Raw genomic sequence first — 15061 nt, 5'->3', positions numbered from 1 at the left:
TATGCCTTAGACTTTCCCTGCCATTCATCAGCGCAGGGCGCACTATGAACGGCACGGGCGGCGCATTGAATGTAGGCAGGCTATTATAGCTAAATGATAAAGTACATGGAAGATATACTGTATCAGAACTGTAGTATTCAGGTTAAATTGCCGTGTTGGCACTTTGAGATAAATATGTGGGTTTTGGGTTACAGTTTGGGCACTCTGTCTGTAAAAGGTTCACCATCACTGCCTTAGGGTCTATTCAGTAGCTCACTATACAACCTGAATTTAAATATGACTCGGTTTTATTTCATGTGAATTAAAGTGAGACTTGAAAATTCAGCATTTGCCCATAGTTTTCCCTCGAAGCTTCTTTTGTAGGCTGCTCCCTGTGTGTCTGAGCCAGAACTATCATGTGTGCACCTTGAGGTATAAGTGACCAACCAATAATCCATAGAATCTGCAGGTTTCTGACCTTGAAGAGCATCTCGATAATCATGACACCAACACCATGCTGTTCTAGTACTTTATTACTGAAAAGAAGGAAAGGAGACAACACATAGCACATATCTAGATTCCACCTTGCAGTTTTACCTTTCTAGAGAACCATGCATTTGGCACTTCAAATATGAACAAGTAATATTTGGGAATCAGCATTACAAGTAGCTAGACATTTTACAAAGTCAAAAGTAAAGTTACCACATCAGTGAAACTTTTTCCTATGGGAACAGAGACAAAGAGTTGCAAGAACATCTTAACTGTCTTCTAGAAAGAACCACCTCTTTCTAATAACACATGTGAAGAACAAGCCAACACAGGATGCAAATTAAAGCATGCAGAAATGAGGTGTTCACATGAAAACTGGTTCTTCACTTTCTGACAAGGACATTTCTCAGGCCACAATGCGGGTAAGCAAGCTTCCTAACCATCCTGCCGCACTACTCAAACCTAAGCCATGTACATGATTTCTGAATATACAGGAAAGGTATATAATTAAATAGGATTACATGATAGTAAACAACAACACCCCGATGTAAAAATATAAATATCCCACATTTCTGTTGCTCTGCAATAACTTACCTGTGTGTCAATTAAGCAAGTCTGAAGCATAGACCAGGTGGCCACTGCATATGCTGGCATTTGGCAACGATTCTGCAAAATGTTCATTATTTTTTTTTATATATTCCCTTATAATAACAAATAATTATATTAGATTTGTAATTTACATCCAGTATATAAATATTGGTTTGGAAAAAAAAAGTTCCACTGAAATTGGACGAATGACTTTTTGTGGCTTCCTATTTATAGCACATCAAGACTAAGCTTTCTGTATCACATTATGCCAGTCACACTTACTTAGCAGATAAAGAATTCTAACGTGACAGCAAACAATTAAGATTCCAAAAAGCAATGACAAAAATACCAAGAATGATACATAATGGACGTAGAAATTATTCTTGCCATATCAGTCCCCCTCATTTGCAGCCTTTTACTGCCAAATTCTCCTTTAATACCCAAGAAAAGTCTCTTATGTGGAACCACAAATCTACAGAAACATGTTACATGTGGACAAATTTTCCACGAGAGCTATGAAAATGTAAGGACAGAGAAAATGAAATCAAAAAGAGTCTACATAGGGAATAAAGTGCCGTTATCGTTTTTTGCTCCCAGTCGCACCATTAGCAGGCTTGTTGAAACTTCTGCTCATATGAGGGAAATTTACGGTTGGGGTTCTATTATTTGGCCCATACAACCCCAGATTCCTAGCAGCTGTAGATTTCCTAAGAGGCTTAACACATGGGAAGGGGCTGAAAACAGGCCCTTTTGGTGATTTTAATGAAGTTCCACTTTCACTTGAGGAGCTGTGCGACTTTGATGGGGTTCTTTGAATATTCTGGATCACCTCAGACATGTCTTTAGATTCATCACTGGTGCTCAGCTCCAAAGTCTCCAGCTTGCTCTGCACAACAGTTACATTTGCATTTTCATCTTCAAAAACAGGCTCCGGAGAATGTCCATCAGCCTTCATAACAGTCCTATCTAAGCTTATGTCTCCGCTCTCCACTGTGGAAGTGTCGTCCTCAATGTCCTCTGGTTCTTTGGCTGCATCAACCTGATCTTTGAAAACTTCATTTTGCTCTTCTATCAGGCCAATTGTGTCCCCATAGCCTTTGGCCTTTGCTATATTTTTTCTATGAACGCGAATGTGGGTCCGCCATGGAGAATTCAACTTTGCTTTGGCTTCTTCGTTGGGTAGGATCATGGACTTCGAGGTTGGTAACTGGACGACTGTATTTTTAGCAGCTTTGTTTACTTGCTTTAACTTCTTGCCGAGTAACAGATGGTTTATTACTGGGGAATGATTAACTTGAGATGGCAGTATGCTGCTCACAGGTCCTTTATCTGAAATGAGGTTACACAACATTTTAAGATGTCAAATACGTAAAGCCACTTGTCAGGCACACCAGTTTACCACACCAACTCCCGTCTGCAATTATTTATGAATAAAGATGGATTTTGGCATTTATAGTCACAATGGGTGGTTTATTTCAGGATATAGTCAGACCTACTGTGAAGGCCTATTCTTATCTCAGACATTGATGGCATATCCACAGGGTAAGTCTAATAATGTCTTATTAGTGCAGGTGCTAAAAGTGAACCCACATCTATCTTACTGACGGCAACATCCAAGCTTCATGAGGTAGCTTGGTTTAAGGAAACTGCTGAGCTCGCTGTGTTACACTGTTTTTATAATAGGAGTGAATGCAAGTTACAGAAACAGTATAACACAGCGAGTCATCTCTCACAGCCTGGACACGACGGCCAGTGGGGCGAGACGGGACCCGCATCTATTAGACAATTATGGCATATTCTGTGGACATCACCAGGAATAAAGCCTCTGTAGGCTAATGACCTCACTTGTCCCGGATATTAAAACGTAACTTTTACTAACTAAAATAAAAGGACTCCTATATCAGTGACTGTGAGCTTCATCAGGGGTATCAGACAGACTGACCGAAGTCTGTCCGATACCCCTGATGAAGGCCAGATTAGCTGGCGAAACATGTTGGGGGACAGTTTAGATTTTTAGTTTCTGATGCCTGTGTCAGGTCTGGAAACAAGTGCAGCACAATACAATAGAGCCCACACAAGAGTGAATAGTGGTTCTGCACAGTACTATCCAGAGAACACTATATATAGGACGGTGTAATACTGCCCAGTGAATACAGTGTTCAAGTATGTGCAGGCATGGGGAGTGCACTCCCGGCTATCTTTGCAGTTACAGATAACGTGCTATAGAACTGACAGAGCATTACATAGTTTTACCCTTTCTCTTTAGCTCATAGTCACTGATATAGGAGTCCTTTTATTTGAGTTAGTAAAAGTTACGTTTTAATATCCGGGACAAGTGAGGTTATTAGCCTACAGAGGCTTTATTCCTGGTGATTTATATAAACCCTTCCCGGATAGGGACGTATCTATTTATTGTATGCTGTGGACATGCCACAAATGTCTCTGAGAATACATCTTTAAACCTTAAACCACTCTACAAAAATAAAAATCAACAATCCCCTAATAATCAAAACTTAGAAGGGCAAATAAATGAAAGAACTGAGAAAAACAAGGCTTTTTACAAATTGGGAAAAAAAGAAATAAGGGAATTCTGTATTGTTTACTGCAACAGCAGTAGAATTTATCTTCATCATTTATATAGATGAAAACTCCCCTCCACCAGACAGAAAGCAGATTAATCAACAAGAAATCCCATATTTACGATTCATCTTTAAGTCTAACATAAACTGATTTGTGAAGAAATATTTGGAAAGATGGTTAATGGTTCAAGATAATGAAAGTATGCATGGTAATCCTTCACAGTGTGAAACATCTTTAGAGTCCTACAACAGACACTACATTAGGTATGGAGAGTATATTAAAGGGGTATTCCGGTTATATCACGTTATCACGATAATAGGGGTCCCAGAATCTGTAGAGCCCCCTAAAATAAGCAGCCAGTCGTGCATGCGTGTGGCCGCTCCAATCATTTCTAGGGAAGTTCCGGAGAGCAGAGTATTGCTCTCAGCTATCTCCAGAACTCCCACAGAAATGAATGGAGCAAAAGCACACATGTCCGACTGGCCACTCTGTTCATTTCAGTGGGCTCTATAGGGTATGGGGCCCATATTATCATTATCCTGTGGGGGTCCCAGTGGTAGGACACCACCGATCTAATAGTTATCCGCTATCCTGTGGATAGGGAATAACTTATTATAACTGGAATACCCCTTTTATTACATACTTACATACTAGGTTTTAATGAGTGTGTGCAGTAGTGATTGTCATTATGAGCCATGACAGTGTAAATTAGAAATAAACTTCTTATTGTCCATACTGAGCATTGAGCAAGAACATATGCTCAAATTCCCATACGCGCAAATTGTTAATCAACAAGTAAAATCAAGATGTTTCATTACAAAAGATGACCAGTCATGTTAGAAACATAACCCCAAACCCCAAATAGGTATTTCCTTTTTTAAATACCATTATTAAGTTGATCCCTAGGATCAGAAGGGATCTTTTCTTCTTCGAGTCCTATGTTAAAAATAAAACATGCAAGTGAATGGCAAAAAATAAAATTAAAATTACAATGGCAAATGGTGACGGCAATATTAAAAGAGAGAAAAAAAGGTGGTGTATAAAAACGTATAAAAGACAGTTTAGGAGAGTTACCTGCTCGAATGTAAACCTGATGGACTTGCTGCAGCTGCCTCTTTTTTATTCTGGAGTACTGCTGCTTTAGGGCATTGATATCAGTTGTCATACGCTCCATCATCATACTATTAAAAACAGCATGATATTCTCCTCGACATGAATCAATTGCTCCCGGGCTAAGTTCTGCAATGTTGCCAAATTTTAAACTTTGGTCTTCTTTTTGATCTGAAAAATAGACCAGGAGAATTAAAAGGCTATTTCTAAAAATTGTTAATAAAAGTGAACTTAAATGGCATCTGTCAGCAGATTTGTACCTATGAAACTGGCAGACCTGTTACATGTGCGCTTGGCAGCGGAAGGCTTTTGTGTTGGTTCCATGTTAAAACGTGGCCGCATTGCTTAGAAAAATCATGTTTTAATATATTCATATGGGCCTCTAGGAGCAAAGTGGGCGTTGCCGTTACTCCCAGAGGTTCTTGGCCAAGAGACAATGATGGGGAGCACCAAGGGTCAGCCAAAACTGTAGTCAGGTACAGGCCGAGGTCAGAGCAGAGTCTGTGTGATCAGTTAAACAGTCCATTGGCTGTTCCATCAGATTTCACAGCAAACAATTAGATACATGCAATATGCAGATTATGCATTTTTAAAGTATAATTAGGTTGTTTCTTAGTCTGCTTTGTGCTAAATATAGCACCTTTTTGCTCTCATTATATGCTGCAGCATTCATACTTTACCACCTAGTTTTTATATTCAAGTATAGGTCCCTTCTAGGAAAAATATTTCAAGAAAATTTCAGCAATATGGGGTTCATTTATTATACTGAAATACGCCTATATTAGGAGTATTTCAGGCACAGATGGCGGCAAGATAGTTAGTTGTGCCGCAATCAGCGACTTTTCCCTGCTCACGTCATGTCTAAAATTGTTGGCATGGAGTGAGCAGGGACAGGCCAGACTCATTCATCACTTTCTACGCCTGTTTTAGGAGTAGAAAATGGTCCAAATGTAAGACAGCTCAGAAGCTGTCTAACATTTAGAAGCAGCATTAGAGGCCTGCAGCCTCTTCATAATTTTGCCGGATCCACCGCCGTCTAAAACGCCAGTCTTAATAAGTTACCCCCTATATGTCTGTTTTATTTTTTACCTCTAATCTGCCTTTGATACTTCTGCAGTTCTGGAGTCAAAAATCCACTAAATGGGCCAAGACACCCAACAGAATTGGCATTTATGTCATCATCATCAATGTCATTTTCTTCATCACTGTCTTGCATCTTACTTGGGAGCCTGTAATATTAAAAAGTACACAGTATAGTGTTTAAATGCCACTTTTTCCTCAGTTCTCAGTCATCACCACTATAGTTATTTAGAGGGTAATATAAACCAGGGCTGTGGAGTTGCAGTTAGTAGAAATGTACCAACTCGGACTTCCAGATTAACAAAATATCTATCATTAATATTAACTTTCATACACATTTAGAAATGTTAATCATAAATATAATTTTATGTTCTTATTTATTTATCGAAATCAGTGATAAGCAGGGTGTTCTCGTGGTGATAGATAATCAGTTCTCAACTCTCCTGTCCTTATATTATAAACAGTGATAAGGAGGGGGTTCTAGTGGTGAAAATCCGTTCTCCCCCTCTCCTGTCCCTCCCTCATACTATGTCCCTCCCTCATACTATAACCAGTGATAAGCAGGGTGTTCTAGTGGTGGCAAATAATCAGTTCTACCTTCTCCTCTGTTCTCTCCTATCCCTTATACGATAAACATTGTGATAATATTTAAACAGCACTCGGTCTGTAGCTTACGCAGCGCAGGGAGGGGCGTTCCCCAAGAGCAATATGAAAGTAATCCCAGCAGACATTAGTCAATTCATCACCGTCTATTCTTTTATTCCAGCATACAGATCTAAGTTTACAGAAATGCGTCCTGTAAACCTATGGCCTCATGCACAGGAACGTTGTTTGGGTCCGCATCCGAGCCGCCGTTTTGGCGGCTCGGATGAGGACACATTCACTTCAATAGAGCCGCAAAAGATGCTGTCCGTATCTGTGGCTCTGTTCCGCGGCCCCGTTAAAAAAATATAACATGTCCTATTCTTGTCTGCGCTTTGCGGACAAGAATAGGCATTTACATTGCCAGAGCCCATTCCGTTACGCAAAATGCAGAAGGCAACACGGGTGGCTTCCATTTTTTGCAGACCGCAAAAAACTGCAAGGTCGTGTGCATGAGGCCTATATCTGTATGCTAGAATAAGAGAATACACCGTGCTGAATTGAAAAACGTCTGCTAGGATTACTTTCATATCATACTATAAACAATGATAAGCAGGGTGTTCTAGTGGCGACAGATAATCAGTTCTCACTTTTCCTGTCTCTCATACTACAAACGGTGATAAACAGGGCGTTCTAGTGATGGTAGATAATTAGTTCTCACCTCTCCTGCGTTCTATCTCTAATATTATAAACATTGATTAGCAGGGTGTTCTAGTGGTGATAGAAAATCAGTTGTCAGCTCTTATATTCCAATAAATATGGTTTAAGTTTCATCTAAGTAGCCTGATTACTTACAGGATCGTAAGAAAAATCCCAATGTCACCATTTTACTACCGAAAATGTGTTATTATTTCTAAATAATTGGCCATTTATGAAGGCATCGGAGTATTATAAAATGCAAGAGTCGGAGGGAGAACTTTGGCCTTCCAACTCCACAGCCCTATCATAAACTTAAAGAGTATATCACATAGCTTTCCTCTTTAATTTTCAGAAACAAAATCACTTGAATATTTACGGTAGATGCAATTAGTTTAAGAGTCAGTTCACACCGTTTTTTGGCACTGATTTTGGGACGTCTTCTCCTCAAAACAGCCTATTGAGGTCAATGGGAAACAGCACTCTTTTTCTGCATGGAAAAAAAGAAGTGTGGGGGGGATAAAAAGAAGTAGCATGCCCTATCTTGGGGTCGCATCTGTGCTGAATTTCCCATTGAAATAAGTAGGAAGAATCAAAAACAGCTTCATATGTATCTGCACATTTTCTGTGCAGTTTTTGCCGCCAAACACCATGAACTGAAAATGCAGTTTCGTACTGAAGTAAACATCCATTGGTTAAAAATAAAAAGACACTGAAAAAAAACAAATAAAAAAATTTGCAAATTTTGTAGGTGGCTTTTCAGAATCTGTTGTGTGAGCATTTAGGCTAGAAAATAGGTCCTCTAATCTAGTGCTGTTCCTACAGTATTGCTATATCTTACAATGGGCTGTGACGTTTGGTTATTTTATTACAAGATAAAAAACTAAAATAAACAATAGAATAAAAACAAATGTTACAGGCCACTGTGAGATACAGCATCAGATAAGAGGACCTGCGTGTTTTCTAGCTTTGAACCGATCCTTCAATACTGTATTAGCAGGACAAAACTGGGAGGGTGCCAGCGGCCAACAGTTCCTGAAACAAGCATAAGGGAGTTCTGTCTTTCAACTTAGTGATAAATGAGCTCACCTGACCATCACAATATAATATTTAATTCTTTTTTTTATTTTTTTCCTTAACTCTTTCCTGAAGAATGCAATTTTCCATTTTTACTCCCTGCCTTTCCAGACTCATAACTTTTTTTTTCTTTCGTTCATATAGAAGTATGAGGGCTTGTTTTTTGGAATTGGACACAGCGCATCCACAGACCTATTTTCAGCAACAGTTACATTATATGATACATGTACAACATTGCCTTGCATGAAATTAATGATATTTAGAAAATAAAATGGTACATTCTATACAATAACTGAAAAGTTTTATGATAAATTGTACTATGCATAGGACAAAGGAAAGGTTATAGGTTATGGTCAAAGACTGGATGTGGTTACCCAGAAAATGAAGCAGACTTGACTGGTGCTGGGAAAGGTGTGATATTATATGTATACTTCTCCCTCAGCTCGGCTAGTTGTGGAAATGGGAAAGTAGCCATCGAGTACACCGTCTACAAAAAGTAAATTGTACCAAAGTAAATATAACAAATACAAACATAAAAACACATCATAGCCACAAAGATAGTCAGTACCATATACAGTATGAACTAGTAATATACAATACAAGACTTCAAATAAACAGATGGTGGACAATTCCTTCTTGTGCTCTTTCCGAATAATGTATGCAGTTACCAAATGAGTGGCACAATATCTCAATGACTCAGGCTCCATAATCCTCCTTAAATATTTAGAATGGAAAGCTTGCAGATAATGGGAATGGATTTATAATTAGGGATTCACGCATCAGTATATGTGAGATAGCACCCAAACAAGTGCTAGCAATTCACACAGGGGCACATTTTAAACAACACTAATAATACACAGTGTTGTTCACACATGACATGACACCATTCTGCAACTTGATGGGCTAGAAAATGAGAGTTTGCTTATAACCTGCATCAGTTCATTGCTGTCTATCAGGTTGTCTTCAAGCATCTCCTGGGTCAATCTCCCCATTGTACTATAGAATTCATCCGCATTTTGGCAACACTCAATTTGCCTGAAACAGAACAGGAATATTTTAATATCATTTAACACCGCTATAGAATAACCATAAGATATAATGCACATGGCCGTGTCCGTATTTTTCAGTCTGCAAAAAACATTTAGCATTTTTCTCACTCCCATCAATAGAAAGGGCTAATCTCATTTGTAATGCAGATAAGTATATGACATTTCCTATAATCTACAGAATGGTCACATGGATCTGCAAATTTTAAAAAAACTGATGTCAGTGTGCTCTCTAAGAAAAATGCGTATAGCAAATAGATAAAAAATATGGTGGTGTGCATAATATCTGAACAAACAAAGAATGCTGGGAAATTTCAGCTCTGAAGCCAAAAGAATTGTGAATGCATCCCTGGAGTAGAATGCATTGTATAACTTAGTATGTGGTGTATAATTTGTATGTAGATCATTTCTATGATGAAATGGGCCTAGGCTTCTACAGCTCTCAGATCTCCCCAGAACATCATCCAGTTGGCTGCAGCAGTGACCTATCTCCCATGCGTCATGCCCCAGTGGCCATGTGACCCACATCAAACCACATGTTGATGCAGGGAGATCTGAGAGCTACAAAGGAGATGGAACCCAGCGGCTGGGATTAGGTACATATGATTTCCTCCGCAGTTCGATTCGCACTGGGAATTCTGCTCAAGAGGCATCCAAGGGTGAACAACCCCTTTAATGTGTAGGTTCACTTTCTGTCATGTCCATTCAACACGAGTGCCAACAGCCTATAAATTCCTGGACATCTGGGGACTTTTTCCACTATCCATAAAATAAAATGTGAAGTGTCCAAAGTTTCTTTGAAGCTGGAGGAGCTTATTCTGATTTTAATGATCTTTTCAAAATTACACAGCAAATGCTGCCAATCATGTGTTAAATGGACAACGTTTAACTGTAGCTCCATGTGCAGTGCAAAGCTGGGCTATGGCCAGAATCTAAACAGCATATATCGCAATTTTTTTTTCATAGATCAACAATAAAATACAGTATATATTGTACATAGAAATGTTGATCAAATTACACTGTGGACAGGGTACATTATTAAAACATAACTTTTACTGGATATAGATAAAATACTACCAATAAGAAAACAAAAATTGCAGTGAGTAAACAATAACTAAACTATAGTCAGCACTCCCTGATTGCTAGAATACGTAAGTGATAAATGGGTAGCTCTTACCACTTCCATCAGGTGTGTGACACGGATATATCCTTCAGTACGGTGACAAAAGGACATAGGTGACCGATGCTCCTAGTGTCAGTGGCGGTAAGGTAATCTGTATCCTTATTATCCCTAAATGTAAAGCCCTACCTGCAGGAGAGTTAGGGGGACTAATTTCACCTGCCTACCAGACACAGAGCAGCCGCCTAGATAGGGGAGACCCCATACGGAACCTCTCCCTACTTGGGGCCTGTTCCCTACAGTTATCCACACTTTATTCCCTACATTCCACTTTTCATCCCAACCACGGGAAGTGAAGAAAAAGGAGATTTTTGTATAACTTACCAGTTAAATCTCTTTCTCGCTCTTCCTTGGGGGACACAGACCTTGGGTATAGCTCAGCTCCCTAGGAGGCGTGACACTAAGTAAAACTGTTAAGCCCCTCCTCCATCAGCTATACCCTCAGCCTGGAGATAGAGGCTACCAGTTGCGTGTCCAAGTAGTGAAAGGATAACAACCAATAACGGAAACAACCAGCCAGCAACCCAACGGGGCGCCAGACCATAACCCTGTAACAAAACACAGAAGGGTGGGTGCTGTGTCCCCCAAGGAAGAGCGAGAAAGAGATTTAACTGGTAAGTTATACAAAAATCTCCTTTTCTCGCCCATTTTCCTTGGGGGACACAGACCTTGGGACGTTCAAGAGCAGTCCAAGAAGGGAGGGACCACAAACCCAAGGCGGACCACCACCGGAGCATCAGGAAACCGCTGCCTGCAAAACCAGGCGGCCCAAAGCAGCATCCGCTGATGCATGCGTATGCACTCTATAGAACCTTGTGAAAGTGTGCAGAGAGGACCAAGTGGCTGCTTTGCACAACTGTTCAGCCGAGGCCCGATGCCTCTGCGCCCAGGAAGCTCCGACTGCTCTGGTGGAATGAGCAGTGACGCTGAAAGGCGGAGCTCTACCCTTGGCTCGATAAGCCTCAGACACCGCCAGTTTAATGAAACGGGCAATAGCCACCTTGGAGACCGCCAAACCCTTGCGCGAACCCTCCGGAACCACAAACAGGGAGTCCGTGCGCCGAAAGGATCCGGTGACCTCCAGATAAATCTTCAACGCCCTGACCACATCCAGACGGTGCAGTTCCCGTTCTCTGGGGTGGGAAGGAGAGGGACAGAGCGACGGAAGGACGATGTCCTCATTGATGTGAAAGGCGGAGACCACCTTTGGCAGGAAGGACGGGACAGGCCGAAGCACAACCTTATCCTGGTGGAAGATCAGGAAAGGTTCGGAGCAAGAAAGAGCCGCTAACTCCGACACCCGTCGGAGAGATGTGATGGCCACAAGAAAAATGACCTTGCAGGACAGAAGGCGAAGGGAGACCTCCCGTAAAGGCTCGAAGGGGGCTGATTGGAGCGCCGAGAGCACCACATTCAGGTCCCAGGATGGAACTGGAGGGCGGTACGGCGGAACAGAGTGAGCCACCCCTTGTAAGAAGGTCTTAATTGGCCCCAGAGGGGCCAGGGGACGCTGGAGAAGAATAGACAGCGCCGAAATCTGTCCCTTCAGAGAACTGAGGCTCAGCCCAGGTCCAGACCCGACTGGAGGAAGGACAGGATCGTGGGAAGAGAAAACCGGAGAGGTGGGATGCTCCGGGACTCACAGAACCCCAGATAGGACCTCCAAACCCGATAGTAGATCCTAGAGGACACGGGCTTACGAGCACGGATCATGGTGCGGACTACGTCCGCGGAGAAACCCCGTCGCGTTAAGACGGCGGTCTCAATAGCCACGCCGTCAAACGTAGCGAGCCTAAATGCTCGTGGAAGATCGGTCCCTGAGAGAGAAGGTCTTCCCTGGAGGGCAGTGGCCACGGTGCGTCTGCCAACAGCAACATTAGGTCGGCGTACCAAGACCGGCGGGGCCAATCCGGGGCGATCAGAATCGCGGGAACGCCCTCTGCCGCGATCCTCCGAAGAACCCGTGGCAGGAGGGGGAAAGGAGGAAAGACGTACAGAAGGGAGAATTCGCGCCACGGAAGGACGAGCGCGTCGGCGCCGTACGCCTTCGGGTCCCGTGCCCTGGCCAGGTATTGGGGGACCTTGTGGTTGAATTTGGAAGCCATGATGTCCACGTCGGGGCGACCCCAGCGAAGACAAAGGGCTTCGAACACCTCTGGGTGCAGGGACCATTCTCCCGGGTCGATGGTGGACCGGCTCAGGAAATCCGCCGCCCAGTTGTCCACCCCCGGGATGTAAATCGCGGATAAGGCCGGCACATGCGCCTCCGCCCAGAGGAGAATGAGGGTCACCTCTTGCATCGCTGCAGCGCTGCGAGTGCCTCCCTGATGGTTTATGTATGCCACAGCCGTGGCATTGTCCGATTGGATCCGAACAGGGTGGCCCCTCAGTAGATGGGTCCAGTGTCTGAGGGACAGAAGAATCGCCCTCAGTTCCAGAATATTGATTGGAAGTCTGGACTCCGATAGAGACCAAACGCCCTGGACGGACCGGGGAGGGAAAACCCCCCCCCACCCCCGTAAGCTGGCATCGGTGGTAATCACCAGCCAGTTCAGTGGGAGGAAGGACCTCCCCCGTAGAGGGATATGCAACCACCAGCTGAGGGAAGCCCGAGCCAGGGGAGGCAGAAGAAAGGTCCTGTCCAGACTCCTCGGTGATTTGTCCCAGGCCGACAGAATTGCCCTCTGAAAGGTGCGGGATCGGAATTGTGCGAACGGCACCGCTTCGAAACAGGCAACCATCTTCCCCAACAACCGCATGCTGGATCTGAGGGAAGGGCGGTGATGACGGAGGAGACTGCGAACAGACCCGCAAAGGGCCAGACGCTTGTCCGACGGGAGGCGGACCTCCGCCAACTCCGTATCCAGGAGCATCCCCAGGAAGATCAGCCGTCTGGAGGGGGTAAGAGAAGACTTGGGGTGGTTGATGATCCAACCGAACCGCGTCAGGGTCTCCAGAGTGAGTCCCACACTGCCGGATGCCTGAGAGAAGGAGGGTGCCTTGACCAAGATGTCGTCCAAGTAAGGGAGAAGAAAAACACTTCTTGAACGCAGAAGGGCCAAGACAGGGGCCAGGACCTTGGTGAATACTCGAGGAGCCGTCGCCAGACCAAAGGGAAGGGCGACGAATTGGAAGTGATCGTCCCCCACCGCGAAGCGCAGGAAGCGGTGATGACATGGAGCAACCGGAACGTGGAGATATGCATCCTGAACGTCGATTGAGGCCATGAAATCCCCTCTTTCCAGGGAGGCCACTGCGGACCTGAGAGACTCCATCCGGAATCTCTGCAGTCGGAGAAAACGGTTCAGGCGCTTTAGGTCCAAGATCGGTCGCACTGAGCCTTCCTTCTTGGGAACCACAAAGAGGTTCGAGTAGAACCCCCTGAACCTTTCCGTCGGAGGCACGGGGGCGACGACACCCTTGTCCATTAGAGAGCGAATGGCCGTGAAGAAGGCGGCCGCTCGTACGGGATCCCGCGGAGGACGGGACCGGAAGAAACGGTCTGGCGGAATGGACGCAAATTCGATCTTGTATCCGCAAGATACAATCTCGAGCGCCCATGCGTCTGAGATGTGGGCCCGCCATACGTTCCTGAACAGTAGAAGGCGGCCCCCCACCCGGGTGGGTGGGGGCGCACCTTCAGGCAGAGGGCTGCTGGCCTGAGGGAGCCCGTGTGGGCTGGGGCTTGCGCCAGGTAGATTGCGTCCGAAAAAACGGCTTCTTGCGTCTATCCTGGGCTGGGCCAGAGGAAGAAGAACCGGCCGCGGGTCTAGACCCGGTGGGCTTGCGAAAGGACCGAAAACGGGACGAACCAGCGCGACCACGGGGGGCGCCCCTCGGCCTGGACTGGGGGAGGTGAGTACTCTTCCCACCCGTGGCCTCAGATATAAGTTCGTCCAGACGGGTTCCGAACAAGCGGGAACCCGTGAATGGTAGGCCAGCCAAAGAGCGTTTGGAAGCGGCGTCCGCCGCCCAAACCTTCAGCCAGAGTTCCCTCCTGACAGATACTGCCAGGGCAGAGGAACGGGCAATGAGGGCACCCGCATCAAGAGAGGCCTCACAGACAAATTTTCCGGCCTGGACAATTAGTTGGGCTAAGGAACGGAGGTCCTGTAGAGGGACGTCCGACCCTAACTCCCGTTCCAGTTGCAAACCCCATTCAGAGACCGCTTTACCAGCCCAGGCGGAGGCAAAGACCGGTCTAAGGGCCGAACCAGAGGCAGTAAATATGGCCTTGGAGAGGGATTCCGTACGACGGTCCTCAGCAGACTGGAGGGAAGATCCGTCTTGTACAGGAATAGTAGTGCTTTTGGACAGGCGAGCCACGGGAGGATCAACCTTAGGCGGGGACGTCCACGTGGTCACAGAATCCGCTGGAAAGGGATAACAAATGTCCAGCTTTTTGGGTGTAACAAAGCGGACGTTAGGCCGGGTCCAAGCCTTGGACACCACAGAAGAAAAATCTGCGTGGATGGGAAAGACCTTGGAGGCCTGTCTGGGGCGAAGAAAGGACACGCCGGCCTGTTCAGAGCTGGGGGGGTCATCGTGTATGTGAAAGGTATCACGGATGCTAGTGATAAGATGCCCCACCGCGGACGCCAATTTGGACGGAAGCTCTGAGTCCATGTCCACGTCCGAATCCGCCAGTTCTCCC

The 15061-nt window shown here is 44.7% G+C and overlaps 1 protein-coding gene across 4 annotated transcripts in view; it reads right to left on the bottom strand.

Annotated features, from left to right (window-relative positions):
• Positions 1–494: 494 nt before the first annotated feature.
• TBC1D30 (TBC1 domain family member 30) overlaps positions 495–15061 on the bottom strand; it is an 83783-nt gene continuing 69216 nt past the window's right edge. For 2 of the 4 annotated variants that reach the window (XM_044280486.1, XM_044280488.1), the window contains 6 exons: positions 9111–9216; positions 8556–8668; positions 5836–5975; positions 4711–4917; positions 4522–4572; positions 495–2385 (listed from right to left, as the gene is read on the bottom strand). In XM_044280486.1, coding sequence (XP_044136421.1) covers positions 1634–2385; positions 4522–4572; positions 4711–4917; positions 5836–5975; positions 8556–8668; positions 9111–9216 — 1369 coding nt within the window. In that variant the 3' untranslated portion in view covers positions 495–1633. The remainder of the gene's footprint in view (positions 2386–4521; positions 4573–4710; positions 4918–5835; positions 5976–8555; positions 8669–9110; positions 9217–15061) is intronic. The other 2 variants (XM_044280487.1, XM_044280489.1) reach the window with 1 other exon arrangement.

The sequence above is a fragment of the Bufo gargarizans genome, chromosome 2 (assembly GCF_014858855.1).
Source record: "Bufo gargarizans isolate SCDJY-AF-19 chromosome 2, ASM1485885v1, whole genome shotgun sequence".
In the NCBI taxonomy this organism is placed as follows: Eukaryota; Metazoa; Chordata; class Amphibia; order Anura; family Bufonidae; genus Bufo; species Bufo gargarizans.
The sequence above is the reverse complement of the archived record's forward strand: the minus strand, read 5'-3'. Positions and strand labels throughout refer to the sequence as shown.